Source organism: Lampris incognitus, chromosome 1 (assembly GCF_029633865.1).
Source record: "Lampris incognitus isolate fLamInc1 chromosome 1, fLamInc1.hap2, whole genome shotgun sequence".
In the NCBI taxonomy this organism is placed as follows: domain Eukaryota; kingdom Metazoa; phylum Chordata; class Actinopteri; order Lampriformes; family Lampridae; genus Lampris; species Lampris incognitus.
The window spans coordinates 146,035,385-146,061,420 of NC_079211.1; the positions used below are offsets into that span (position 1 = coordinate 146,035,385).

The following is a 26,036-nucleotide window of genomic DNA, read 5'->3' on the forward strand; positions in this document are numbered from 1 at the left end:
GTCTGACTGACCATCTGCCTGTCTCTCTGTCTGTCTGTCTGACTGACTGACTGTCTCTATGTCTATCTGTCTGTCTGTTCAGCTGTCTGACTGTCCATCTCTCCATCTATCTGTCTGTCTGACTGACCGTCTGCCTGTCTCTCTATGTCTCCGTCTATCTGTTTGTCTGACCAACTGTCCGACTGTCTATCTCTCCATCTGTCTGTCTGTTCGGCTGTCTGTCTGTCTCACTGACCATCTGCCTGTCTCTCTGTCTGTCTGACTGTCTCTCTATGTCTCTGTCTCTATGTCTATCTGTCTGTCTGACCATCTGTCTGACTGTCCATCTCTCCATCTATCTGTCTGTCTGTCTGCCTGTCTCTGTCTGTCTGTCTGACTGACTGACATCTCTCTATGTCTCTGTCTCTATGTCTATCTGTCTGTCTGACTGACCATCTGCCTGTCTCTCTGTCTGTCTGTCTGACTGACTGACTGTCTCTATGTCTCTATGTCTATCTGTCTGTCTGTTCAGCTGTCTGACTGTCCATCTCTCCATCTATCTGTCTGTCTGTCTGTCCGACCAGCCATTCGTTACCTTCCCAAAGTGTCCTCTTCCAAGAACCGAAATGTATTTGAAGTCTTCCATCTGCATCCTTACATAAAAACACACACATTTGTACAAAACTTGGGCAACTCATCATGACTTTAGTCACTCATGAGACGTGTAAGACAAATCAAAATGCTTGACAACGGCCAAATGTGTCCCTCTGTGTCTTAACTGTTGATGCCACCTGATAATAAACTCAGTGTTTGTGTCAGTCAACCTTCAGTGACACCACAGTTACTGGATGAAGGCCAGTGTGTAAGACACGACAGTTCTGCTGGAGTCTGTGTGTGTGTGTGTGTGTGTGTGTGTGTGTGTGTGAGTACTTCGGAGCAGACCCTGATCCATCGGTGCTTCCTTCTGTGGTGTGGTCGATGGAGGACTGTGAGGGGATAACACACATTTAAAGCATATTAACGTTAAAATTCAGTCATGGTTAGAATTCCTTCATAAATCACTTTCCCATCGTTTCTCATCTTCCTCCCCCCATCTTCCTCTCCCATCTTCCTCGAAAATGACATCAAATTCAAAGAGAAATCAAGTGCAGCTCTTGTCCTCTACAGGCTACATGAACTGTCCGTACACAGACCGGTTTCGGTCTCATCTCTGTCCGGGGCAGCGACCACTGACCTCCACAGTACTGACCGCTCATGTTGTGAATCATCTCAGAATCCAAACGTTTACTCAACGCTTTTATCTCGTCACACTTTGAGACTCGTTATAAGAGAGAAGTGTGTTATCCATAATGAGCTGCTCTGCATGAGAGCTGTGTGAACGTCTACGGACAGCGGTCTCAGCACCATGGTGGACAGGTTGTGGACAGGTACCTGAGTGTCCTGTGATGGTGGTGTCGGTGACGGACTCTGGGTCTTGGAGAGGACGTCACTGTTCTCCTGATGGAGGCTTTTTGGAGATGGCAGGCTCTCACTGATGTCCAGTCTGATTACTGAAACCTCACTACAAGTCAGGAGACAAAGCCACGGTGAGCAGAAGTTCATGTGACCCTCATAACCTGCTGCCCTGAGGACTCCATGCTCAGCACAAAGACACGAGGACTTGAACATGTCCATCAATCCATCCATCCAGCCATTATCCAATCCACTTATCCTGCTCAGGGTCGCAGGATGCTGGAGCCTATCCCAGCAGTCATTGGGTGGCACGTGGGGGGAGACATCCTGGACAGGCCGCCAGGCCAAAACTGTCCCAGTGGGAGCATGAGCTGAGGGCCCAGTGCAGACGCAGTAACCAGTGGAACAGAAGGTCTACTGGTAGGGGGACATGAGGGTATCAGGACCACGCGTGGTAACATGGTGGTGGCGTGGTCCAGTCGTGGGCCGCTCTGACAACGAACAAAGTAAACAGCCAAACTTAAATACACAGAAACTTAATGGAATAATCATCAAAAACAGCTTTGGGGCAAATGGGTAACAGGGGAAAACTGGACAGGGCTTTGGACTGGGATGGTGTTAGAGCAGGTCAAGACATGAGACATGGAAACCAGGGCCTGGCGGCCTGTCCAGGGTGTCTCCCTGCCTGCCTCCCAGTGACTGCTGGGATAGGCTCCAGCATTCCCGCGACCCTGAGAGCAAGATAAGCGGTTGGATGGATGGATTATGGGGTTGTTATGGGGTCTTTTCGTAGACTGCCAAAGGAAAGTAAGAGCTAACAGTAATAAATAGATAGTCGATACAGTACAGAAACTTTACTGCACAGTATTCACAAAAACCACCTCTCCACAGCTGCACATCGAACAGCGGGTGCAAGGGTTACGGGCTGTGCTTTCTCTGACTCCGGCGGTTTGAGCCGTGTGACCTCTGACCTTGGTAGTGGGGTGGCAGTTTGAGGGTCCTTCTCTGGAGCGGAGCTGAATGTGGTGAAGGAGCCGTAGTGAGGCAGGACGCTCATCATCAGATGACCCCAGGTGGCGAGATTCATGTTCATCTGAGCCGCTCTGAGGAAGTTCTTCCCTGAAAATACAAAATGAACAAAATCATAATCATAATGGCGATGAGAAGTTGTGTTTCTTATAGTACCGTTCCAGAACAGCAGAACAAAATTTAAAGGACAAGAGAAAAATAAAAGAAATTGAAAATGAAAAAAATAAAAATTAAAACACTAAACACCTCCCTTTCCAAGAAACCTCAAAACCAAACACATATGAAGCACAGATGAAACACCCATAAAATTAATTAGAGGGCGTCCGGGTGGTGTGGCGGTCTATTCCGTTGCCTGCCAACACGGGGATCAGCGGTTCGAATCCCCGTGTTTTACCTTGGGCTTGGTTGGGCGTACTTGCAGACACAATTGGCCGTGTCTGCGGGTGGGAAGCCGGATGTGAGTATGCATCGTGGTCGCTGCACTAGCGCCTCCTCTGGTCAGTCGGGGCGCCTGTTCAGGGAGAGGGGGAACTGGGGGGGAATAGCGTGATCTTCCCACGCGCGTCATCCCCCTGGAGAAACCCCTCACTGTCAGGTGAAAAGAAGCGGCTGGCGACTCCACATGCATCGGAGGAGGCATGTGGTAGTCTGCGGCCCTCCTCCCTGGGTCGGCAGAGGGGGTGGAGCAGCGACCGGGACGGCTCGGAAGAAGGGGGTAAGAGAATATTTTGAACATCGTCTGACATCTCGACATATAACATAGGGTGATTTTCCACATGTGAGAGGGATCGACTCGTTCATACGCTGACTTGTTTCAGTGTGACTTGTTTGACTTGTCGGGAAAACAGGCCCCCACCTCTCTCTTTGGTGAAGATGCAGCGCTGACGTCTCAGTTTCGGCTGCCGATCCACGAGCGTGTCAACAAAGGTCACCTGTAAAAACCAAACCGAGAGGACAAGTCTTCTTGAAAGTTCTTCTTCATGAAGAACTTTTAAGTTCTTCATGAAGAAGAACTTAAACATGAAGAAGAACATCTGGTACCAGAGAACATCTGGTACCAGAACATGAAGAACATCTGGTACCAGAGGAACATGAAGAACATCTGGTACCAGAGGAACATGAAGAACATTTGGTACCAGAACATGAAGAACATCTGGTACCATAGGAACATGAAGAACATCTGGTACCAGAGGAACATGAAGAATATTTGGTACCAGAACATGAAGAACATCTGGTACCAGAGGGCATCTGGTACCAGAGGAACATGAAGAACATTTGGTACCAGAACATGAAGAAGAACATCTAGTACCAGAGGAACATGGTGTATGTATGGATGATGGTGGCTTGGTAAACTAGACCGTCACATCATAGCTTGAATTAATTCTTCAGCAAAACAAATCTCAGAACATATGAAGCTAACACTGGAGTTACAACCATATAAAAAGTAATTTAACCATATAAAGTCAAATTCCACCTTTTCTTAAACCCACATGATTAAGAGTTCTAATACAATATATCTAATATAACGATCGTTCAAAATAAAAGCCCTAACGGATCATCAATACCCCTAAAGGAAGTGTTTGGCTTGCCTCATATTTTCAGGTCTTAACAGACCAGTACAGACTCGGTGCTGTACTAGAGTGGGGTCAAAGGTCATACCTCGGCGTAGAGCGTGCCCTGTGGCTCTAGACGTAAACACCGGCCGTGGTCTGGGTTGTTCATCAAGTCCTCCAGACGAAGAAACTTGATGGCACACAGCCCCCTCTGGTCCCGCCAGAAAACCTCCACCTCTAGCTCTCGAGACTAACCGCAGGCGGGAAATAGAAGAAAAAAAACAATCAGAACAAGGAAAGAAGAGGAACTGATCAGAAGATGTCATTCATTACTTCTAAGGTTCTGGGGTCTGTTGCCTCAGTATGTAGGGCACATTTTAACGCCCTAAAACGCATCGTGTTCGCTTTCCCCATGTAGATCTCTAGTTCCCAGACATTGGAACGGCCCTGCTGAAGACCTCCGGACCTCGCTTCGTAGTTGGATGTGCAAAGTTAAAGCTTGCCAATACACAAGGTTTGTTGTAACGACCCGTTATACTACCAAGGGTGTAGAAACCTGGATGGCTTATAGTCACATTTACATTTAATCGTGTAACACTGGTCACTTGGTTGAGGAAGTACGCTGCTCCTCTCACGGGTGTTCAGTTGAATCGGCCCCTTGAAGACTTATCAAAACCCGTTGGTGAAGATCACGTCAGTATCGCCGAAGACGCTCAGGGTACATAAATTAACCTGGATCGGTGAAGCCAACAATAGCGTTCTTGAGAGCATCACATCCGAAGTCCAAATCATCATCATCAGCGGTCACTCGGGGTCGAGTATGACTGTCCTCCTTCTAGGTCCTTGTGGGTACCCTTGCGGGAGGACGCCTGTGCGTGGCCAGAGTCCGATAGCATGGCGAACCAAGACGACTGGGGACCACCCCTCTGTTGCAGCCTACATCTGCCTTCACTGGCATTGTCTTCTGCCAGTTCCGCCGCTGAGGTCTTTGTTGGATCGCTCTTCGCCTGGAACCTCCCCCCTTGACCTGTCCACCTTGGGTGACCCTACTAGGAGCCAAGCTTCAGAGGGCATAGCTCTTGGGATCATTGGTGCACGCAAGATTCTCCACCACGGCAAGGTGGCGATCCAGGAGAGGAAATATTAAAAGTAATAATTAGATAATAATTAAAAGTAATATTAGAAGTCAAATATTAACCCAGCATCTGGGGATGTGCAAGCCAGTGCAGTCTTAGTGCCGGTCCCAAGCCCAGATACATGGGGAGGGTTGTGTCAGGAAGGGCATCCGGCATAAAACCTTTGCCAAATCAAATATGTGGGTCATAAATCAGATTCCCATACTGGATCGATTGAGGCCCGGGTTACCAACGACCACCACCAGTGGTACTGTTTGGCCAGCAGGGTGCTGGTGGAAACTATGCTACTGTTGGCTGAAGGAGGTGATGGAGGAGGTTTATGGATGTGGTGAGGGAGGAGGTTTATGGATGTGGTGATGGAGGTTTATGGATGTGGTGAGGGAGGAGGTTTATGGATGTGGTGATGGAGGAGGCTTATGGATGTGGTGAGGGAGGAGGTTTATGGATGTGGTGAGGGAGGAGGTTTATGGATGTGGTGATGGAGGAGGTTTATGGATGTGGTGATGGAGGAGGTTTATGGACGTGGTGATGGAGGAGGTTTATGGATGTGGCGAGGGAGGAGGTTTATGGATGTGGTGATGGAGGTTTATGGATGTGGTGAGGGAGGAGGTTTATGGATGTGGTGATGGAGGTTTATGGATGTGGTGAGGGAGGAGGTTTATGGATGTGGTGATGGAGGAGGTTTATGGATGTGGTGATGGAGGAGGTTTATGGATGTGGTGATGGAGGAGGTTTATGGACGTGGTGATGGAGGAGGTTTATGGATGTGGCGAGGGAGGAGGTTATTGGATGTGGTGAGGGAGGACATGCAGGTGGTTGGCGTGACAGAGGAAGATGCAGAGGACAGGAAGAGACTGAAATGGATGATCCGCTGTGGCGCCCCCTAACGGGAGCGGCCAAAGAAAGAGGAAGAACACATCCAAGGTCACATATTAATGTCAACATCAAAAATTAAAAGTAAATTTGTTTCCCCATAACTGGTGTGTATTCATAACTGGTGTGTGTCCATAACTGGTGTGTGTCCATAACTGGTGTGTATTCATAACTGGTGTGTATTCATAACTGGTGTGTGTTCATAACTGGTGTGTATTCATAACTGGTGTGTGTTCATAACTGGTGTGTGTTCATAACTGGTGTGCATTCATAACTGGTGTGTATTCATAACTGGTGTGTATTCATAACTGGTGTGTGTCCATAACTGGTGTGTGTCCATAACTGGTGTGTGTTCATAACCGGTGTGTGTCCATAACTGGTGTGTGTTCATAACTGGTGTGTATTCATAACTGGTGTGTGTCCATAACTGGTGTGTGTTCATAACCGGTGTGTGTCCATAACTGGTGTGTGTTCATAACTGGTGTGTATTCATAACTGGTGTGTGTCCATAACTGGTGTGTGTCCATAACTGGTGTGTATTTATAACTGGTGTGTGTCCATAACTGGTGTGTGTTCATAACTGGTGTGTATTTATAACTGGTGTGTATTCATAACTGGTGTGTGTTCATAACTGGTGTGTGTTCATAACAGGTGTGTGTTCATAACTGGTGTGTATTCATAACTGGTGTGTGTTCATAACTGGTGTGTATCCATAACTGGTGTGTGTCCATAACTGGTGTGTGTTCATAACTGGTGTGTATCCATAACTGGTGTGTGTTCATAACAGGTGTGTGTTCATAACTGGTGTGTATTCATAACTGGTGTGTGTCCATAACTGGTGTTTGTCCATCACTGGTGTGTGTTCATAACTGGTGTGTATTCATAACTGCTGTGTGTTTATAACTGGTATGTGTCCATAACTGGTGTGCGTCCATAACTGGTGTGTGTCCATAACTGGTGTGCGTTCATAACTGGTGTGTGTCCATAACTGGTGTGTGTTCATAACTGGTGTGCGTTCATAACTGGTGTGTGTTCATAACTGGTGTGTGTTCGGAACTGGTGTGCATTCATAACTGGTGTGTGTTCATAACTGGTGTGTGTTCATAACAGGTGTGTGTTCATAACTGGTGTGTATTCATAACTGGTGTGTGTTCATAACTGGTGTGTATTCATAACTGGTGTGTGTCCATAACTGGTGTGTGTTCATAACTGGTGTGTGTTCATAACTGGTGTGTATTCATAACTGGTGTGTGTCCATAACTGGTGTGTGTTCATAACTGGTGTGTATTCATAACTGGTGTGTGTCCATAACTGGTGTGTGTTCATAACTGGTGTGTGTCCATAACTGGTGTGTGTCCATAACTGGTGTGTGTTCATAACCGGTGTGTGTCCATAACTGGTGTGTGTTCATAACTGGTGTGTATTCATAACTGGTGTGTGTCCATAACTGGTGTGTGTTCATAACCGGTGTGTGTCCATAACTGGTGTGTGTCCATAACTGGTGTGTGTTCATAACTGGTGTGTGTCCATAACTGGTGTGTATTCATAACTGGTGCGTGTCCATAACTGGTGTGTATCCATAACTGGTGTGTATTCATAACTGGTATGTGTTCATAACTGGTGTGTGTTCACAACTGGTGTGCATTCATAACTGGTGTGTGTTCATAACTGATGTGTGTCCATAACTGGTGTGTGTTCATAACAGGTGTGTGTTCATAACAGGTGTGTGTTCATAACTGGTGTGTGTCCATAACTGGTGTGAACCAAGTCGTCCTCCTCTAAACTGGGTTGTTGTTGTTGTTGTTGTTGTTGTTGTTTTTCTCAGCGCTGACGTGACCGTTTGATTCTACACGGTGTCCGCGAGGGCCTCGGGGTCAAGAAAGCGAACGTCTTCTGAGTGAAAACCTGCACACGTAACGGGCGCCATCTACCGTCCACAGACAGAACTGCAAGAATAAAAATTCCCAGCGGTGCACCGTCACTGCACTATCGCCATGTAAAGTGATCGCCAAGACACCAGGCTGCCGGGCCAAATTCCTGAATCTTTACTCAGTGAGATGTAAAAGATTGAAGATACACCAGAGGCCGTCCGAGGACAGCTGCACTGTAGCCACCTGGAGTGAGCGAGCCTGTTCTGGTTTCTTTGCTAGGCTGGTGCAGGGCTTCTCATGGGTTTCGTTTTGCACCCACTGGTTTCAGTGTGCGGCACCGTGGCGCAGCAAGAAGGTCCTGGGTTCGAGCCCCTGGGGAAGTCCAACCTTGGAGGTGGTCCCGGGTCGTCCTGTGTGTGGAGTTTGCATGTTCTCCCCGTGTCTGCGTGGGTTTCCTCCGGGGGCTCCGGTTTCCTCCCACAGTCCAAAGACATGTAGGTCAGGTGACTCGGCCATACTAACTTCTCCCTAAGTATGAATGTGTGTGTGTGTGTGTGTGTGTGTGTGGTGGTGGGGGGGGGGGGCCTGTGATGGCTTGGCGGCCTGTCCAGGGTGTCTCCTGCCTGCCACCCAATCGCTGCTGGGCTAGGCTCCAGCATCCCCGCCACCCTGAGAGCAGGATAAGCGGTTTGGATAATGGATGGATGGATGGCTGGATGGAACAACTGAGAAAGCTACCAAACACAGAGACCCCACAGAAAAGTCAGGTGGGGTTGTGGTCCTGTTGTAGAACACTACGGTATTCATAACCCACCACGCATGTTTACATATTTAATGACAGTGCTGCTTACCTGTTGATCAGTAGCATCAGCAAGATAACTGACTCTTCACTTATTCCACTTGGAGCAAAACAAAGTGATTCTTTACTGACAAAAAACACAACCCAAACAACACAACGATGTTCGTTTTAAACTAGTGGACGCACCAGATGGGAGGACTCTGAACATGCTCACCCGCTCCAGCTGAATGCAGAAGGTCTGGTTCCAGGCCTGCCTGCCCACAGGCCTCCAGCGGGTCCTGCCCACCGACCTGCTGTCCAGCCTCAGCATCCCGCTCACCTCCGCTGCGGAGCAAACCACATGAAACACACCGCTCGTATGACTTGTCTTCGAACACACTGCCCCTTCAGCGCCCCTCTGGGCCACCCTGCACCCTTGTTAGCATGACCGGGACGGGTCGGGCTGTCGTGAGGAGACACAACCTGTTCTCAACGTCCTCCCGCATGAGGAGCCGCACGTGACTCCTGACAACATCTGAGTAGTGTCTCCCGAGTTGGGTGGTGGTGGTGGTGGTGGTGGTGTGTGTGTGTGTGTGTGTGTGACTCTTTACTATTAAAGGTACAATTGGCATTGCAATGGGGCAGCACAGTGGCGCAGTGGTTAGCGCGGTCGCCTCACAACAAGAAGGTCCTGGGTTCGAGCCCCGGGGTAGTCCAACCTTGGGGGTCGTCCCGGGTCGTCCTCTGTGTGGAGTTTGCATGTTCTCCCCGTGTCTGCGTGGGTTTCCTCCCACAGTCCAAAGTGTGACTGTGTGTGTGTGTGTGTGTGTGTGTGTGTGTGTGTGTGTGTGTGTGTGTGTGTGTGTGTGTGTGTGTGTGTGTGTGTGTGTGTGTGTGTGTGTGTGTGTGTGTGTGTGTGATAGCCTGGCGGCCTGTCCAGGGTGTCTCCCCGCCTGCCGCCCAATGACTGCTGGGATAGTAGGCTCCAGCATCCCCGCCACCCTGAGAGCAGGATAAGCGGTTCGGATAATGGCTGGATGGATGGCTGGATGGCTGGATGGATGGATGGATGGCTGGATGGATGGATGGCTGGATGGCTGGATGGATGGCTGGATGGATGGATGGATGGATGGATGGCTGGATGGATGGATGGATGGATGGCTGGATGGATGGATGGCTGGATGGCTGGATGGATGGCTGGATGGATGGATGGATGGATGGCTGGATGGATGGCTGGATGGATGGATGGCTGGATGGATGGATGGATGGATGGATGGATGGATGGCTGGATGGTATTGCATGTTGGCAACGGTTCCTTTGAACAATACTGATGACATGTAACAATTTAGCAAGTTACCAAATGCAGAGATACCCCAGAAATGTCAAGTGAGGTGGTGTTCATGTTGTAAAACACTGTAGAGTATTCATAACCTATCATCCATCCATTAAACCGCTTATCCTGCTCTCAGGGTCGATGGAGCCTATCCCAGCAGTCACTGGGCGGCAGACGGGGAGACACCCTGGACAGGCCGCCAGGCCATCACAGGGCCCACACACACACACACACACACACACACACACATTCATACCTGGCTTTTGAAAGCCAGAAATCTCAGCACCTGGAAAAGCCGCTTTACAGTTGGTGGAGACTGACGGCTCTTTCCAGCCCCGATACACGATGGTCACTTTGTGTACGATAAAGTCGAAAATTTTACTGATGGTCATCACTTTAAATTCAGCACTGGGCCTTGAAGCTGAAGTGGTGAGGTGAGTGATGTTTGAGGTGAGTGATGTTTGAGGTGAGTGATGTTTGAGGTGAGTGATGTTTGAGGTGATTGATGTTTGAGGTGAGTGATGTTTGAGGTGATTGATGTTTGAGGTGAGTGATGTTTGAGGTGAGTGATGTTCGAGGTGAGTGATGTTTGAGGTGAGTGATGTTTGAGGTGAGTGATGTTTGAGGTGAGTGATGTTCGAGGTGAGTGATGTTTGAGGTGAGTAATGTTCGAGGTGAGTGATGTTTGAGGTGAGTGATGTTTGAGGTGAGTGATGTTCGAGGTGAGTGATGTTTGAGGTGAGTGATGTTTCAGGTGAGTGATGTTTGAGGTGAGTGATGTTTGAGGTGAGTAATGTTCGAGGTGAGTGATGTTCGAGGTGAGTGATGTTCGAGGTGAGTGATGTTCGAGGTGAGTAATGTTCGAGGTGATTGATGTTTGAGGTGAGTGATGTTCGAGGTGAGTGATGTTTGAGGTGAGTGATGTTTGAGGTGAGTAATGTTTGAGGTGGGTAATGTTCAAGGTGAGTAATGTTTGAGGTGAGTGATGTTTGAGGTGAGTGATGTTCGAGGTGAGTGATGTTTGAGGTGAGTGATGTTTCAGGTGAGTGATGTTTGAGGTGAGTGATGTTTGAGGTGAGTAATGTTCGAGGTGAGTAATGTTTGAGGTGATTGATGTTTGAGGTGAGTAATGTTCGAGGTGAGTGATGTTCGAGGTGAGTGATGTTCGAGGTGAGTGATGTTTGAGGTGAGTGATGTTTGAGGTGATTGATGTTTGAGGTGAGTGATGTTCGAGGTGAGTGATGTTCGAGGTGAGTGATGTTCGAGGTGAGTGATGTTTGAGGTGAGTGATGTTCGAGGTGAGTGATGTTCGAGGTGAGTGATGTTCGAGGTGAGTGATGTTTGAGGTGAGTGATGTTTCAGGTGAGTAATATTTCAGGTGAGTGATGTTCGAGGTGAGTGATGTTCGAGGTGAGTAATGTTCGAGGTGAGTAATATTTCAGGTGAGTGATGTTTGAGGTGAGTAATGTTCGAGGTGAGTAATGTTTGAGGTGAGTGATGTTTGAGGTGAGTGATGTTCGAGGTGAGTGATGTTTGAGGTGGGTAATGTTCGAGGTGAGTGATGTTCGAGGTGAGTGATGTTCGAGGTGAGTGATGTTTGAGGTGAATAATGTTTGAGGTGGGTAATGTTCGAGGTGAGTAATGTTTGAGGTGAGTGATGTTCGAGGTGAGTGATGTTTGAGGTGAGTAATGTTCGAGGTGAGTAATGTTTGAGGTGAGTAATGTTTGAGGTGGGTAATGTTTGAGGTGAGTAATGTTTGAGGTGGGTAATGTTCGGGTGAGTAATGTTTGAGGTGGGTAATGTTCGAGGTGAGTAATGTTTGAGGTGAGTGATGTTCGAGGTGAGTCATGTTTGAGGTGAGTGATGTTAGAGGTGAGTAATGTTTGAGGTGAGTAATGTTTGAGGTGGGTAATGTTCGAGGTGAGTAATGTTTGAGGTGAGTGATGTTCGAGGTGAGTGATGTTTGAGGTGAGTGATGTTTGAGGTGAGTGATGTTTGAGGTGAGTGATGTTTGAGGTGAGTGATGTTCGAGGTGAGTGATGTTTGAGGTGAGTAATGTTTGAGGTGGGTAATGTTCGAGGTGAGTAATGTTTGAGGTGAGTGATGTTTGAGGTGAGTGATGTTTGAGGTGAGTAATGTTTGAGGTGAGTAATGTTTGAGGTGGGTAATGTTCGAGGTGAGTAATGTTCGAGGTGGGTAATGTTCGAGGTGAGTAATGTTCGAGGTGAGTGATGTTCGAGGTGAGTGATGTTTGAGGTGAGTGATGTTTGAGGTGAGTAATGTTTGAGGTGAGTAATGTTTGAGGTGGGTAATGTTCGAGGTGAGTAATGTTTGAGGTGAGTAATGTTTGAGGTGGGTAATGTTCGAGGTGAGTGATGTTTGAGGTGGGTGATGTTCGAGGTGATTGATGTTTGAGGTGAGTGATGTTTGAGGTGGGTAATGTTTGAGGTGAGTAATGTTTGAGGTGAGTGATGTTCGAGGTGAGTGATGTTTGAGGTGAGTAATGTTTGAGGTGAGTAATGTTCGAGGTGAGTGATGTTCGAGGTGAGTGATGTTTGCGGTGAGTGATGTTTGAGGTGAGTGATGTTTGAGGTGAGTGATGTTTGAGGTGAGTGATGTTTGAGGTGAGTGATGTTTGAGGTGGGTAATGTTTGAGGTGAGTAATGTTTGAGGTGAGTAATGTTCGAGGTGAGTAATGTTTGAGGTGAGTGATGTTTGAGCTCCATTCAGAATGAATGAGAGTCACCGGTGCTGCTGCGGCAACTGACAGCTGGTAATGTCGAAGGTCTGTTTACCAGAGGAGGCGTCCGTCTGCCCTGATTGGTCAGATGACCTGTCAGTCATGAGGGTGTGTGGAGAGGGGAGGGGTCTTTGTCCTGATTCCCAGATAGATTCCAGGAGGTCCTCACACCCCAGGAGCCTGACCTCAAGTTTGCCTGAAAAAAGAATAAATAAAATACATAGATAATGGCTACACACAGAGTAGACCTGCGTTTCATTTACAGAATCAAGTAAATTTCATCTATGGAATATCAATAAAAGTATAGCATGGTATATTACTGAAGTTACTGGCTAGCTTCAGCCCTCTTCTGCCAAAGAAATAAAGTTTCATGGTCTGTGGTCCTGGTCTGTGTTTCTGAAATTAGCCATAGGGAACACAGCCTAAACCAGGTAGCAATATTGCTGTGGCCCAGACCCGCCCCACACCCAACACTTCATCCGGCCCACATACCACGTGGAATGATGGCACTTGGACGGTCCGCTCCTGTTTGCCATATCTGGGCCAGAACCAAGCCATAGCAATGCCGCATATGCCACATATCTGCCAAAGGTGGCCCATATTTGTTTTGTGATATTTGGGCCATATTCACCATTTACCACACGGGTCGCTTCAGGGTCACATCCATTTTGTCAGGGCCAAAAGAAGACCATCAGTGCCGCATCACTGCCTGAAGTGGCCCACATCCGGATGCTATCTGGGAATTGTCTGAACCATTAAATGGGTGTAATTTTAGAGGTTGAAGTCCTCCATTTCTAAACACATAACTATCATGAAGCCAGAGACACGAGTCTAACATATGACGTCATCAGCCGATGAGACCCTGGTTAACCCTCGCTGAAAGACTACTGACTGGACTGAGAGACGTCAGGAATGATGGAGCTTTAATGTCTGCGCCAGCCTCGTTAGCTCCGAGTGAGAGAATAAGCCTACGTGACCAGTAAACCGCCAGGACTGTGGTAAATACTGGTCTCCCTTTTTAGCCGCAGACACAGAAGCTCCAGGATTTGCCTCTCGATTACATCATCACCCGAGTCTTGGTTTATTTCCTGGTCTGGGCGGGGGCGGGGGCGGGGGGGACTGGCTTAAACTGGTAAATCTAAAGGGAGCAGTCCAAAATCTGGAGATTACATCCCCTTGTGACGTCGTGCCAGAAGCCGTGCACGCAGAAGTACACATTACACCAGCAGCCGCCGGTCCCCCATGACAAAAATCAAAAACCAAAACCTGAAACAAAATCAGGTTCAAACTCGGAGGAAGCCGCGGTTTCTTCTGAGAGGGAAAGGTCTTTCAAACAGCTCCCCGTAATTCCCTGGGCTGCGGATCATATTCAAAATACAGGGGGGGGGGGGGAAACCTTTCCAATTTGTGAAAAGGCAAATAAAAAAAGAGAAAGAAAATCAGCCCCACTCCAAGCAGGAACAAAACACTTACAAGTTTTATACACCAGGACAGAAATTATGTCGAAAATATGACGTAGATGCTTCCACAAGCACTGACGTCAGACCTGCAGTACTGACCCACTGTCCCGGCCCACTAACAAACAGATAGTGATATATATATATATATATATATATATATATATATATATATATATATATATATATGTATATATATATATATATATGTATGTATGTATGTATGTATGTATGTATGTATATATGTTATTTTGCTGTGTTGTTCAGACCAGCCGGCTGCTGTGATGTGACGATACCAGTGAGGGAGGCGGGCTTCATGGAGGACGAGGGGGCGAAGGAACGCTGCAGACGCCTCTGTGTGGGTCTCTCAGACGGAGGCGACGGCGTGGACACGTCCTCCTCCCCCTGTGGACGTGCCGCCGCCTTCTCCTTCAAACAGCCGTCCAGGGCCAGACGCAGGAGGTCTAGCCTCTGGGAGGACTCCTGCACCCGCGACCGAGCCTGGAGGGAGCAGACGGAGGTCAGTCAGAAGGCGGCCACTGGTTTTGCACAGGATGTCAAGAGACGTGGTGGTGGGATGGAAACTAGACTCCAGACGTTACACTTATTACCGAGGTGACCCCCACCCCCCCTTTTCCCCTCCACAATTGTACTTGACCAATGACCCCGCTCTTCCGAGCCGTCCCGGTCTCCGCTCCACCCCCCTCTGCTGATCCGGGGAGGGCTGCAGACTACCACGTGCCTCCTCCCATACATGTGGAGTCGCCAGCCGCTTCTTTTCACCTGACAGTGAGGAGTTTCACCGGGAGGGGGGGGACGTAGCGCCGACCGACCAGAGGAGGCGCTAGTGCAGCGACCAGGACACACACCTGTTATGTTGGTGAGGGGATCGCAGGAGAGGAACGGACTGTTATTTAACTTTACTTAGCAACACCTAGCTTTCCTCCAACTTTCGGCCCTCGCGCCACTTGTTCTTCTTCCGGTCCCCTAACAGCAATCCCTCCCCGCCATCCATCGTTTCACAGTGCCACCCAGTGGCGATGGAATGTAGTGTCCACAAACGCAACAGTAACCCCACCCGCAGACACGGCCAATTGCGTCTGTACAGTGGCGGTTCTAAGGGGGGGGGCAAGGGGGGCCAGTTCCGTCGTAATATTAAGCCTGGACCCCCCTCTGGCCCCCCTAACTGTGGTGAATATTTTCCTAAGGCAGAAAAAATTGATAAATGTAGAGCCAGAAAATAAATCATGTTGTGTAGTTGAACCATTTAGGTGACGGACCCCTAACTGAGAACCAAACCTATGGGGGTGGTGGCGGTATGTAATAGTTGTGCTTAATGTATCTGGTACCCCTAAAATCGCATGTGGCCCCAACCTGCCCCACCCCCATTTAAAATGGTCTAGAAACGCCACTGGGATTCGAACCGGCGATCCCTATGTTGGTAGACAACTCGCTACCCGGACGCCCCGCCCCCAGGTTATTATTTGCCTTGCAGTAATCACCGGTGAGATATTTGTTTTCTTTTGAATCCCATATTTCAACTGTTAACTTGAATTCGTGAAACGCTGTAAGATGAACATAAAATGTTGATGCCATGACGTCATTGACCGCAGCTATGCAGGCTCACAACACAGATAGCACCCGGATGTGGGCCTTCTTCTGGCCCTGACAAAATGGATGTGAGCCTGAAGTGGCCCACATGTATAATAGCAAATATGGCCCCAAATATGCCAAATCAAATGTGGGCCTTTTTTGGCAAAGATGCGGTGCTCTTGACAACATGTGATCTGGATGTGACCCTGAAGTGGCCCGTGTGGTAAATGGTGAATATGGCCCAAATATCACAAAACAAATGTGGGCCACCTTTGGCAAATATGTGGCACATGCGGCATTGCTATGGCTTGGTTCTGGCCCAGATCTGGCAAACAGGTCTGGGCCAGATCTGCTCTCTGGGGTTGCTATCAAGTTTACTATGAAAATTTCAAACTTTTTCCAGTCCTTCACTGTCTGACTGGTTAAGGCGTTAAATATAAATACGAGCCATGCTGATGGTAGCATTGTACGATTGACACCTGTCCGTCAACAGCGGCAGATTAACCTTCAGAAACAAATACCACACCCAGTAAGACAGAACTTGAGGGTTTATTACGGCCCTTATTTGTCAGTCCCTCTGTTCTTATGGTATGCTGAGTATTGGAAGTAAACAACTTGTACGAAACATTATAAACCTCTGGAGATGAGCCTCTCTTTCCTGTGAAAGTCGAAGCAGGCTGCAGTGAACTGAAGTGAACTGGAAATTGGCCTTTAAAGAAAGTCACATTTTTCCGTGTGTTGCGTCAGTATAATGTCTTTTCTTCGCCCCTCATAATGTTTCTGGTTTCCTCTAAAAGAAGGAAGGATATGAGCAGTTAATACTGTCATGGTGGCAGACGTGTGAGGTGGGGGCAAATATCGCCTGGTGTGTGTGTGTGTGTGTGTGTGTGTGTGTGTTCAGTAAACAGCCACAATCAAATGATTAAATAACAAGAAAAACATTATATATCTTCAAAGAAAAGAGTCAAAAGAGGACACGGGTCAGGGTGTCCGGATGGCATGGCGGTCTATTTCGTTGCCTACTAACTGTCCTGGTCGCTGCACTAGCGCCTCCTCTGGTCGGTCTGGGCACCTGTTCCGGGGGGGAGGGGGAACTGGGGGGAATAGCGTGATCCTGCCACGCGCTACGTCCCCCCGGTGAAACTCCTCACTGTCAGGTGAAAGGAAGCGGCTGGCGACTCCACATGTATGGGAGGAGGCATGTGGTAGTCTGCAGCGGGGGACGGACACGGGTCCTGACGTTAGTCTGCAGCCCTCCCCGGGTCAGCAGCGGGGGTGGACACGGGTCCTGACGTTAGTCCGCAGCCCTCCCCGGGTCAGCAGAGGGGGGTGGACACGGGTCCTGACGTTAGTCCGCAGCCCTCCCCGGGTCACGGGGGGTGGACACGGGTCCTGACGTTTAGCTGCCAAATGTAAAACCTAATGGGAAGTACTCAGACAACAGTGTTCCACGTGGTCACAGGTAATCTATCGTGCCGGTGTGAGGACGGACGCAAGAGTCTCATATATGGGTATCAAAAGGACACCAACGCTTTACTTTTCGAAACAGGCGCCGAGAAGACGGCCATAAGCCACCCAAATCCCAAGAGACGCTTGTCGGCGTCTTGGCCCACCTCGGACAGGGCCTTCTGCTCCAGCGAGGAGAGCCCCTGGAGCTGCCCCACCACATCCTGGGCCAGGGCCAACACGTCGGTCTCTCTCTGGACGTAATGCCGCAACTCGGCCAGCCGCACGTCCACCACACTGCCGGCCGACGGGGACAGACCTGCAGACACACACACACACTTTATTTACATTCACAGATTCGACTCCTTTGTATAACCATGACCTGGATGAATGAGAACATTCACAGACACTTATTTACATGCTACCAATCGGGGTTCTGATCATGGGGGACGGGGCAGTAAGGCAATAATAGACCCCTTGATCGAAGAAGGTTGAATCAGTTGGACAGAACGTTGTATCCCTCATCTCAGTAAGTCGTACCGGACCGTGGTGGTGAAGAGGGAGCTGAGCCGGAAGGCAAAGCTCTCAGTTTACCAGTCAGCCTTCATTCCAGCCCTCACCTATGGTCATGAGCTTTGGGGAGGGACCGAAAGGGGGAGATCGTGGACACAAGTGGCTGAAATGAGTGTCCTCCGTAGGGTGTCTGGGCTCAGCCTTAGAGATAGGCTGAGGAGCTCGGACATCCGGAGGGAGCTCGGAGTAGAGCCGCTGCTCCTTCTCGTCAAAAGGAGCCAGTTGAGGTGGTTCGGGCATCTGATTAGGATGCCTCCTGGGCGCCTTCCTTTGGAGGTTTACCGGGCACGGCCAACCGGATGGAGACCCCGGGGTAGACCCAGAACTGGCTGGAGGGACTACATGTGTACTCTGGGCGGGGAACGCCTTGGGATCCACCAGGAGGAGCTGGAGGGTGAGGAGAGGGACGTCTGGAGGGCCCTACTCAGCTTGCCGCCACCGCGACCCCACCCCGGAGAAGCGGCTTATGATGAGATGAGATCTAGCGCCCCGTTTACACTTGGTTTTAAAATGGGTTTTGTGCGATCGGGTCACAAGTGGACCGCGCTAAATACAAGCGTGAACGACCACCTAAACGTTTCGTGAACCGGTTCCCCAAACCGAGGTGGTCTGGGGCGCGTTTGACCGCATATCTTTTGTAGCGTAAACGCCGATGCGTCCTGACGCGTCCCCGACAAGGACGTAACAGGAAATACGTCATCAACGCAGGATGTGGCGGTTGTTTCGGTAACGGCGCGCCAACTTTAGAACAAAACAGAGAGAGAGGCGAGTGTAGGTGGTTGGAGTACAGGTGAAACGAGACGCCGGACCTCCTCCTGCCGGGCTCCACAGCCGGAACAGTCCGGACACGTATATTAGTGCGGGAAACGTCTTCAGGCATTAGCTACTGTTTTCACAGCTAGTCGGCAAATCTGGCGCTTGACTGCGGCCCTTTCACCGTGTAGCGGAAGTGACGTAGCAATAACGGAATCTTCTTCTTCCTCTTCGGAGTAACGAAATCTGATCGCAAGTGGTCAGCAGGGGGCGTTTGGAGGCGCGTGACGGACACAGGCGTAAACGGCGACGTGTCTCGCGGTCCACTTGTGATCCGATCGCCCAAAACGCATTTTAAAACCCAGTGTAAACAGGGTGATACACACACACACACACACACACACTCCTCTCTCTCTATCTATAGGGCACACGGCTGTATAACCAAGTGTAAACAAGGCATAAGTGACCTCTTCAGTCTCTATAGACTGCAGGTGTCCCACCCTCATAAACAATACAGTTGCATAATGACCGAAAACAACGACAAGTTTCATATGCAAATATGGGCGTGACCACTAGGGTTACAATGGCCATGTGGACTATTCACAGAGGACGGGGGAATGTTTGCGATCACGGCATTGTAAGATGGTGACATATGCACTCTTAGCCCCCCCCCCCCCAGTTCAGGGATGGTCGTTCACTCTTCACATAGGCGGCCTCTTTGAATTCCCGTTCCTCCCTATCAAGGATGTGCACATCCTCATCCTTGAACGAGTGGCCACCGGCCTGTAGATGGTGTAGACTGTGGGGTCCTGGCCTGACGTGGTAGCTCGACTGTGTGGTGCCGTCCTCTTGGCCATAGGAAATGGATCCTTGGTTTCGGTCGTTGTGCCACAGTATTGTTTACAAGGGTGGGGATACCTGCAGTCAGTTGAGACTGAAGAGGTCACTTATGCCCCTTTTCCACCACATGGTACCGGCTCAACTCAACTTGACTCGACTCGACTCGGCTCGACTCGGCTCGACTCGACTCGCAGAGTGTCGTTTTCCATTACCGCAGCAGTACCCCCCTCAGTGTAGCTGGTCTGCACTGAGTTTGGTACCCGCTCCAGCTTTTTTGGACTCTCGACAAAGGTGGTACCAGAAAAGTGGTAACAGTTACCAAAATGCCGGTACTTTCCAGTAATGGAAAACGAAAAAGCCGAGTGGAGTGGAGCCGGTACCGTGTAGTGGAAAAGGGGCCTTAGATGAGTGATGAACCGTTTCTCCTAATAAACGCTGTGCCCAGATGAACGGATTCAACCTTCTTTGAGTTTCCTACCTGGATCATTGAACATGCGTCAAGACATTTCAGCCCCCTCGATGTGCCCAAAGTGAATGCGGGGGGTAATTCGGAGTCGTTGTGTTGGGGAAAGGCGCTCAGGAACTTCTGATTTTGTGGTTATTGTCTGTGGTTCCCTGTTTGTGTTGCTGAAGTAAGTTGCGTTGTCTGTACCAATACGGCACAGAAGAGGTTGGTGCTGTATGTGGTGACTTTCTGCACGTGCTCTCGGTTTGCTTTGACTTCTGTTATTCTGAGCAGTGACGCTTCATACGTGGAAAATGCCCCTGGTGTATAACAGACAAGTATTCATATTGTGACCTGTGATTTTCACTGGCCTAATGAAGCGTATTTATAGACGAGGATACCGCTCAGTCCCAGAACTCCTATACAGCACAGACGTGGTCCTTGTAGAAACACCACTGGGACTTTCGGTATAATTCGAACCCTGATACCAATCAAATTAAAACCCCTCTCCAAGTAAAGTGATATCTCATATAAGAGTGGGGCTAAAGATTAAGCCGGCAGAACAAATGACTCCATCATGACACCATTAGATTACAACATCACCTCAAGTGTTCGTGGCTTTGTAAAATCTAAAGTCAAGCCAGACTCTCGACCTGACAAGAGAGAAACTGCATTCAGCCGAGACATTCTCTATGAGAGAGAGAGAGAGAGAGAGAGAGAGAGAGAGAGAGAGAGAGAGAGAGAGAGAGAGAGAGAGAGAGAGAGAGAGAGAGAGAGAGAATGAGAGAGAGAGAGAGAGAATGAGAGAGAATGAGAGAGAATGGGAGAGAGAATGATAGCATGAGAGAGAATGATAGAGAATGATAGAGTGAGAGAGAATGATAGAGAGAGAGAGAGAGAGAGAGAGAGAGAGAGAGAGAGAGAGAGAGAGAGAGAGAGAGAGAGAGAGAGAGAGAGAGAGAGAGAGAGAATGATAGAGGGAGAGAATGGGAGACAGAATGAGAGAGAATGGGAGAGAGAATGAGAGAGAATGACAGAGTGAGAGAGAATGATACAGAGAGAATGATAGAGGGAGAGAATGAGAGAGAATGATAGAGAGAGAATGAGAGACAGAATGAGAGAGAATGATAGAGAGAGAATGAGAGAGAATGGGAGAGTGAGAGAGAATGATAGAGAATGATAGAGTGAGAGAGAATGATACACAGAGAGAGAGAGAGAATGATAGAGGGAGAGAATGAGAGAGAATGATAGAGAGAGAATGAGAGACAGAATGAGAGAGAATGATACAGAGAGAGAGAGAGAGAGAATGATAGAGGGAGAGAATGAGAGAGAATGATAGAGAGAGAATGAGAGACAGAATGAGAGAGAATGGGAGAGTGAGAGAGAATGATAGAGAATGATAGAGTGAGAGAGAATGATACACAGAGAGAGAGAGAATGATAGAGCGAGAATGAGAGACAGAATGAGAGAGAATGATAGAGTGAGAGAGAATGATAGAGAATGATAGAGTGAGAGAGAATGATACAGAGAGAGAGAGAGAATGATAGAGGGAGAGAATGAGAGAGAATGATAGAGAGAGAATGATAGAGTGAGAGAGAATGATACAGAGAGAGAGAGAGAGAGAGAGAGAGAGAGAGAGAGAGAGAGAGACGAGAGAGAGAGAGAGAGAGAGAGAGAGAGAGAGAGAATGATAGAGAGAGAATGAGAGACAGAATGAGAGAGAATGATAGAGGGAGACAGAATGAGAGAGAATGATAGAGGGAGAGAGAATGATAGAGTGAGAGAGAATGATACAGAGAGAGAGAGAGAATGAGAGAGAATGATAGAGACAGAATGAGAGACAGAATGAGAGAGAATGGGAGAGTGAGAGAGTGATAGAGCGAGAGAGAGAGAGAGACAGCGAGAGAGAGAGAGAATGATAGAGAGAGAATGAGAGACAGAATTAGAGAGAATGATAGAGGGAGAGAGAATGATAGAGTGAGAGAGAATGATACAGAGAGAGAGAGAGAATGAGAGAGGATGATAGAGGGAGAGAATGAGAGAATGAGAGAGAATGATAGAGGGAGAGAATGAGAGAATGAGAGAGAATGATAGAGGGAGAGAGAATGATAGAGTGAGAGAGAATGAGAGAATGAGAGAGAATGATAGAGGGAGAGAATGAGAGAATGAGAGAGAATGAGAGAATGAGAGATAATGATAGAGTGAGAGAGAATGATACAGAGAGAGAGAGAGAATGAGAGAGAGTGATAGAGCGAGAGAGAGAGAGACAGCGAGAGAGAGAGAGAGAGAGAGAGAGAGAGAGAGAGAGAGAGAGAGAGAGAGACAGCGAGAGAGAGAGATTCAAGGTAGAAGCCGTGTCTTCCTTTCTTATAGAGAGTTTTGCTTAGGAAATACTTTGAATCCACCCATGAAGACTTCATTCCTGTTTTTCATTAGTCACTTTTTCAAAGCCCAGGTGAGCCAGTCCTCTCAAACGTGTCCCGTCTCTGCCTTAGGCTGAAATATTTCCATTCCATCTTTCACTTTTCTGGCATTTAGCCGATGCTGTTATGCAGAGTGACTTATGGATCTCCTGTGATCCCCGAGCAGCCGAGGGGAAAAACTTGAAGTGTCCCACCCATTTCTGTGGTGGAAGTGATTAAAGAATTTGAACTGTTGTCGAGCTGTACCAGTCAGTCGACAGCCCCCGGTGTATCCTAGGGAATTACATTTACGGTTTTACATTTTAGGCATTCAGCCAGAGGTCCCATCCAAAAGTGATTTACGACGGGGACAACAGTAGAAGGAGCTTCGTCTCCTTGTACAGAAGAGGAGCGTTTACCAGCACACAGGATGTGATGCAACAACCCAGTCCCAGTCCAATGTCCTCACCCAGTCCATCCATCCATCCATCCACTATCCGAACTGCTTATCCTGCTCTCAGGGCCACGGGGATTCTGGAGCCTATCCCAGCAGTCATTGGGCGGCAGGTGGGGAGACACCCTGGGCAGGCCGCCAGGTCATCACACAGGGCCGACATACACACACACTCACACATTCACACCTAGGGACAATTTAGTACAGCCAATTCACCTGACCTACATGTCTTTGGACTGTGGGAGACAAGGGGAGAAGATGCAAACTCCACACAGAGGACGACCCGGGACGACCCCCAACGTTGGACTACCCCAGGGCTCGAACCCAGGACCTTCTTGCCGTGAGGCGACCGCGCCAACCCCTGTGCCACCTCACCCAGTCCACTCACCCAATATTCAAGACTCTGAACCACAGCCCCACATGGCAGAGCTTACTGACTGGTAGATATTTTAACACAGCTTACAGGGTCGGTCACTTTGAGAGTGTAAGACCTGTGTGTCCATTAGCGATAGTCCAGGGGCGTAACTACCATGTATGCAGGGTATGCAGCTGATGATTTGGGGCCCGCCCCGCGCGGCCGAATATGGCCAAGGCAGGCAGCGCGGTTGCACTGGGCCCCGCCCACGGAGCTGAATGGGCCCTTGGAGTGAGCCATATATACCCTCAAAAAGGCATTCTCCATTATGGTTTTTACATAAAGTAGTCTGTAGCAATCAATGTGTTGGTGTGCTGTCACCGTTATGTTTTCATCTGTGTTTAGAGGTGCACGTTATGGTGATCCGACCAATTACTATAGGGCCCGCTCTGACTGTCTTGCATTAGGGCCCGGTGCTGATTTGTCACGCCCCTGAGTGATACAATAGCGATTGTTTCTGTATGTCTGTCGTAATGCCACTAGGGGGCAGTGTGTGACGTCACATAGACTCAATGCTGAGAAACTCCACCGGTGTCACTCTTCAATACAGAAGAGACAAAACACGTAAAGCTCAAATCAACTTCCACAGACCAGATGGTGGAAAGTGACTGGGAAAGCAGCCAGTATGACTCAGACTAACAGTGTCCTTTAAAAAAAACTCTTGACGTAATGAGCTGCCATCCCAGTGCTCCCAGTCTTACTGGCCGTATGCTGAGCCCACGTGACGTCAGAGCATTTACACAAGACATCCGGAGGATTTCTCTGACATCCTCACATACTTTGAATAGAAGCCTTCATGAAACCATCAATTCTGATTAAAAACTGATTTTTGGGACGTCCGGGTAGTGTAGCGGTCTATTCCGTTGCCTACCAACACGGGGATCGCTGGTTCGAATCCCCGTGTTACCTCCAACTTGGTCGGGCGTCCCTACAGAAACAATTGTCCGTGTCTGCGGGTGGGAAGCCGGGCGTGGGTGTGTGTCCTGGTCGCTACACTAGCGCCTCCTCTGGTCGGTCGGGGCGCCTACACTCCAAAAACTATTTAAAGCCATATATGTTCAAGCTGTATTTTAATTACATGTAAAATTTCCATCCATTTTGATCACATAACTCCAGTGTAAAATATGACATTTACATTGGAGTTATAGGATCAACTTTGATGGACACTTTACATGTAATTGAAATACATAATCTTTAACTTATGGGCTTTTTTTTTAGTTTGTTCGGGGCGGGGAGGGGGGAACTGGGGGAATAGCGTGATCCTCCCACGTGCTACGTCCCCCGGGTGAAACTAGTCACTGTCAGGTGAAAACAAGCGGCTGGCGACTCCACATGTATGGGAGGAGGCATGTGGTAGTCTGCAGCCCTCCTCGGATCGGCAGAGGGGGTGGAGCAGCGACCGGGACGGCTCGGAAGAGTGGGGTAATTGGGGGCAAAGGGGGGAAAATTTAAAAAAGAGTGGGGTCAGGGGTCATCAACCTGTCCGTACACGGACAAACGTGTCCGTAGCAAGACTTGTCTGTGTCTGTGGCCAAAAAAAATAAGTTTATTTTTTCCCATTATAATATAAATTGTCAATGTTTAGACGAGAAAATTATTGCAATCTAATGTTTTCTGGGACTAATAAATCAATTTGGCCACAGTACAACAGTAACCTAGTGTAACCGGTTATTTTTTTGCCCGGTGCGGGATTCGATACGTGGTGTACTGTACCACAAGGCGACATCATTAACCGCTCGACTAAAGGGTCAGACCCGCTAGCTGAGGCTAACGTGTCTTATTAGTAGTTTACAGTCGTCACCCTCCCCCGGAAGCGCGCCCTCGCGCTTTGTTGTTCCCGCGCTCCGAAGAGACTTCTGAGGATCTGCACACTTCCGGATCCCACCGCTGCCACCAATGTAACCGGTCATGTTCTTGCCATCACTAACCGCTCGACTAAAGGGTCAGACCCGTTAGCTAGGGACTAACGTGTCTTATTAGTAGTTTACACTAGTTTATACCACGTTAACAGTTTGGATGACATGTGCATTAATATGTAAAACGCGTGCAACTGCGCGCATTCTCCCACTGTGAGTCAGGTCGCTAACGAGATAGCTAGCTAGCCTAACGCTACAGCCCCCGAAAATTACCAAACGCACTTTTAATCCTTCGTGGGAGAAAGACTTTTTTGGATTTTTTTTTAGAGATGATGGGTTGATGGAGTGTATGAGGTGTGGGCGGACAATGAAACAGCTAAAGTCAACGGCAGCGAGGGACCACAGCGAGAAATGGTGCAAGAAACGAACCAAAACGGATGGTAAGTCTTCTGTTGAAAAGGAGCAGTTTGCTAGCATGGCAAAAGAAGGCAGGACGGGGCAAGTTAATCTGATGACTAGCTTCGTCAGTAGAGAGAAAGTTGAACTGGAAAATGACCTCACTTTAGCTTTCGGACTTGCCAAAGCAAAACTGCCATTTACAGCGGGTGACACTTTCAAAGAAACTGCAAGAAAAGTTGACCCGACATTGTCTGCGTTCAGCAGGCTCCACAGCAGTGCTAGCACTGGAGCCAGAAACTATAGGGGAGTTAGCAGCTGCCAGCCTAGCAGTTAGCAAGTTAGCAACTGCCAGCCTAACTAGCGTAGGGGAAGCCCCTTTCGTGCATGTAATTTGGGATTAAAGCACCTACTGTACTGATAAAACCCAGTTATTGATTTTCCAAAGATTTGTGGCCATCAAGGCCAAAGACATTAAGACAGTTTTTGCGCCTACTCGAAATCACAGAGAAATGCAGTGCTGACACCATGTCTAAGGCCATCATTGACCATTTTGATCGTGAGAACTATCCAACCAAAAAGCTGGTCGGTTTTTACATCGGATGCTGCCGCCGCGATGCTCGGACGCAGCCAGCAGGGAGAAGGCAATGTTGCAGCTAAG

The 26,036-nt window shown here is 48.7% G+C and overlaps 1 protein-coding gene across 2 annotated transcripts in view; it reads right to left on the bottom strand.

Moving 5' to 3' along the window:
* The window catches only part of LOC130108106 (serine/threonine-protein kinase N2-like), a 51,759-nt gene that overhangs the window by 23,017 nt on the left and 2,706 nt on the right, over positions 1-26,036 (bottom strand). For both annotated transcript variants that reach the window (XR_008809851.1, XM_056274955.1), the window contains exons 3-12: positions 17,409-17,560; positions 14,499-14,703; positions 12,801-12,941; positions 8,907-9,016; positions 4,120-4,263; positions 3,317-3,392; positions 2,403-2,550; positions 1,411-1,540; positions 910-965; positions 575-632 (exon numbers count right to left, since the gene is read on the bottom strand). Coding sequence is in view for 1 of the 2 variants with exons in the window: in XM_056274955.1 (XP_056130930.1) it covers positions 575-632; positions 910-965; positions 1,411-1,540; positions 2,403-2,550; positions 3,317-3,392; positions 4,120-4,263; positions 8,907-9,016; positions 12,801-12,941; positions 14,499-14,703; positions 17,409-17,560 (1,220 nt within the window). In the remaining variant the exon portion in view is untranslated. The remainder of the gene's footprint in view (positions 1-574; positions 633-909; positions 966-1,410; positions 1,541-2,402; positions 2,551-3,316; positions 3,393-4,119; positions 4,264-8,906; positions 9,017-12,800; positions 12,942-14,498; positions 14,704-17,408; positions 17,561-26,036) is intronic.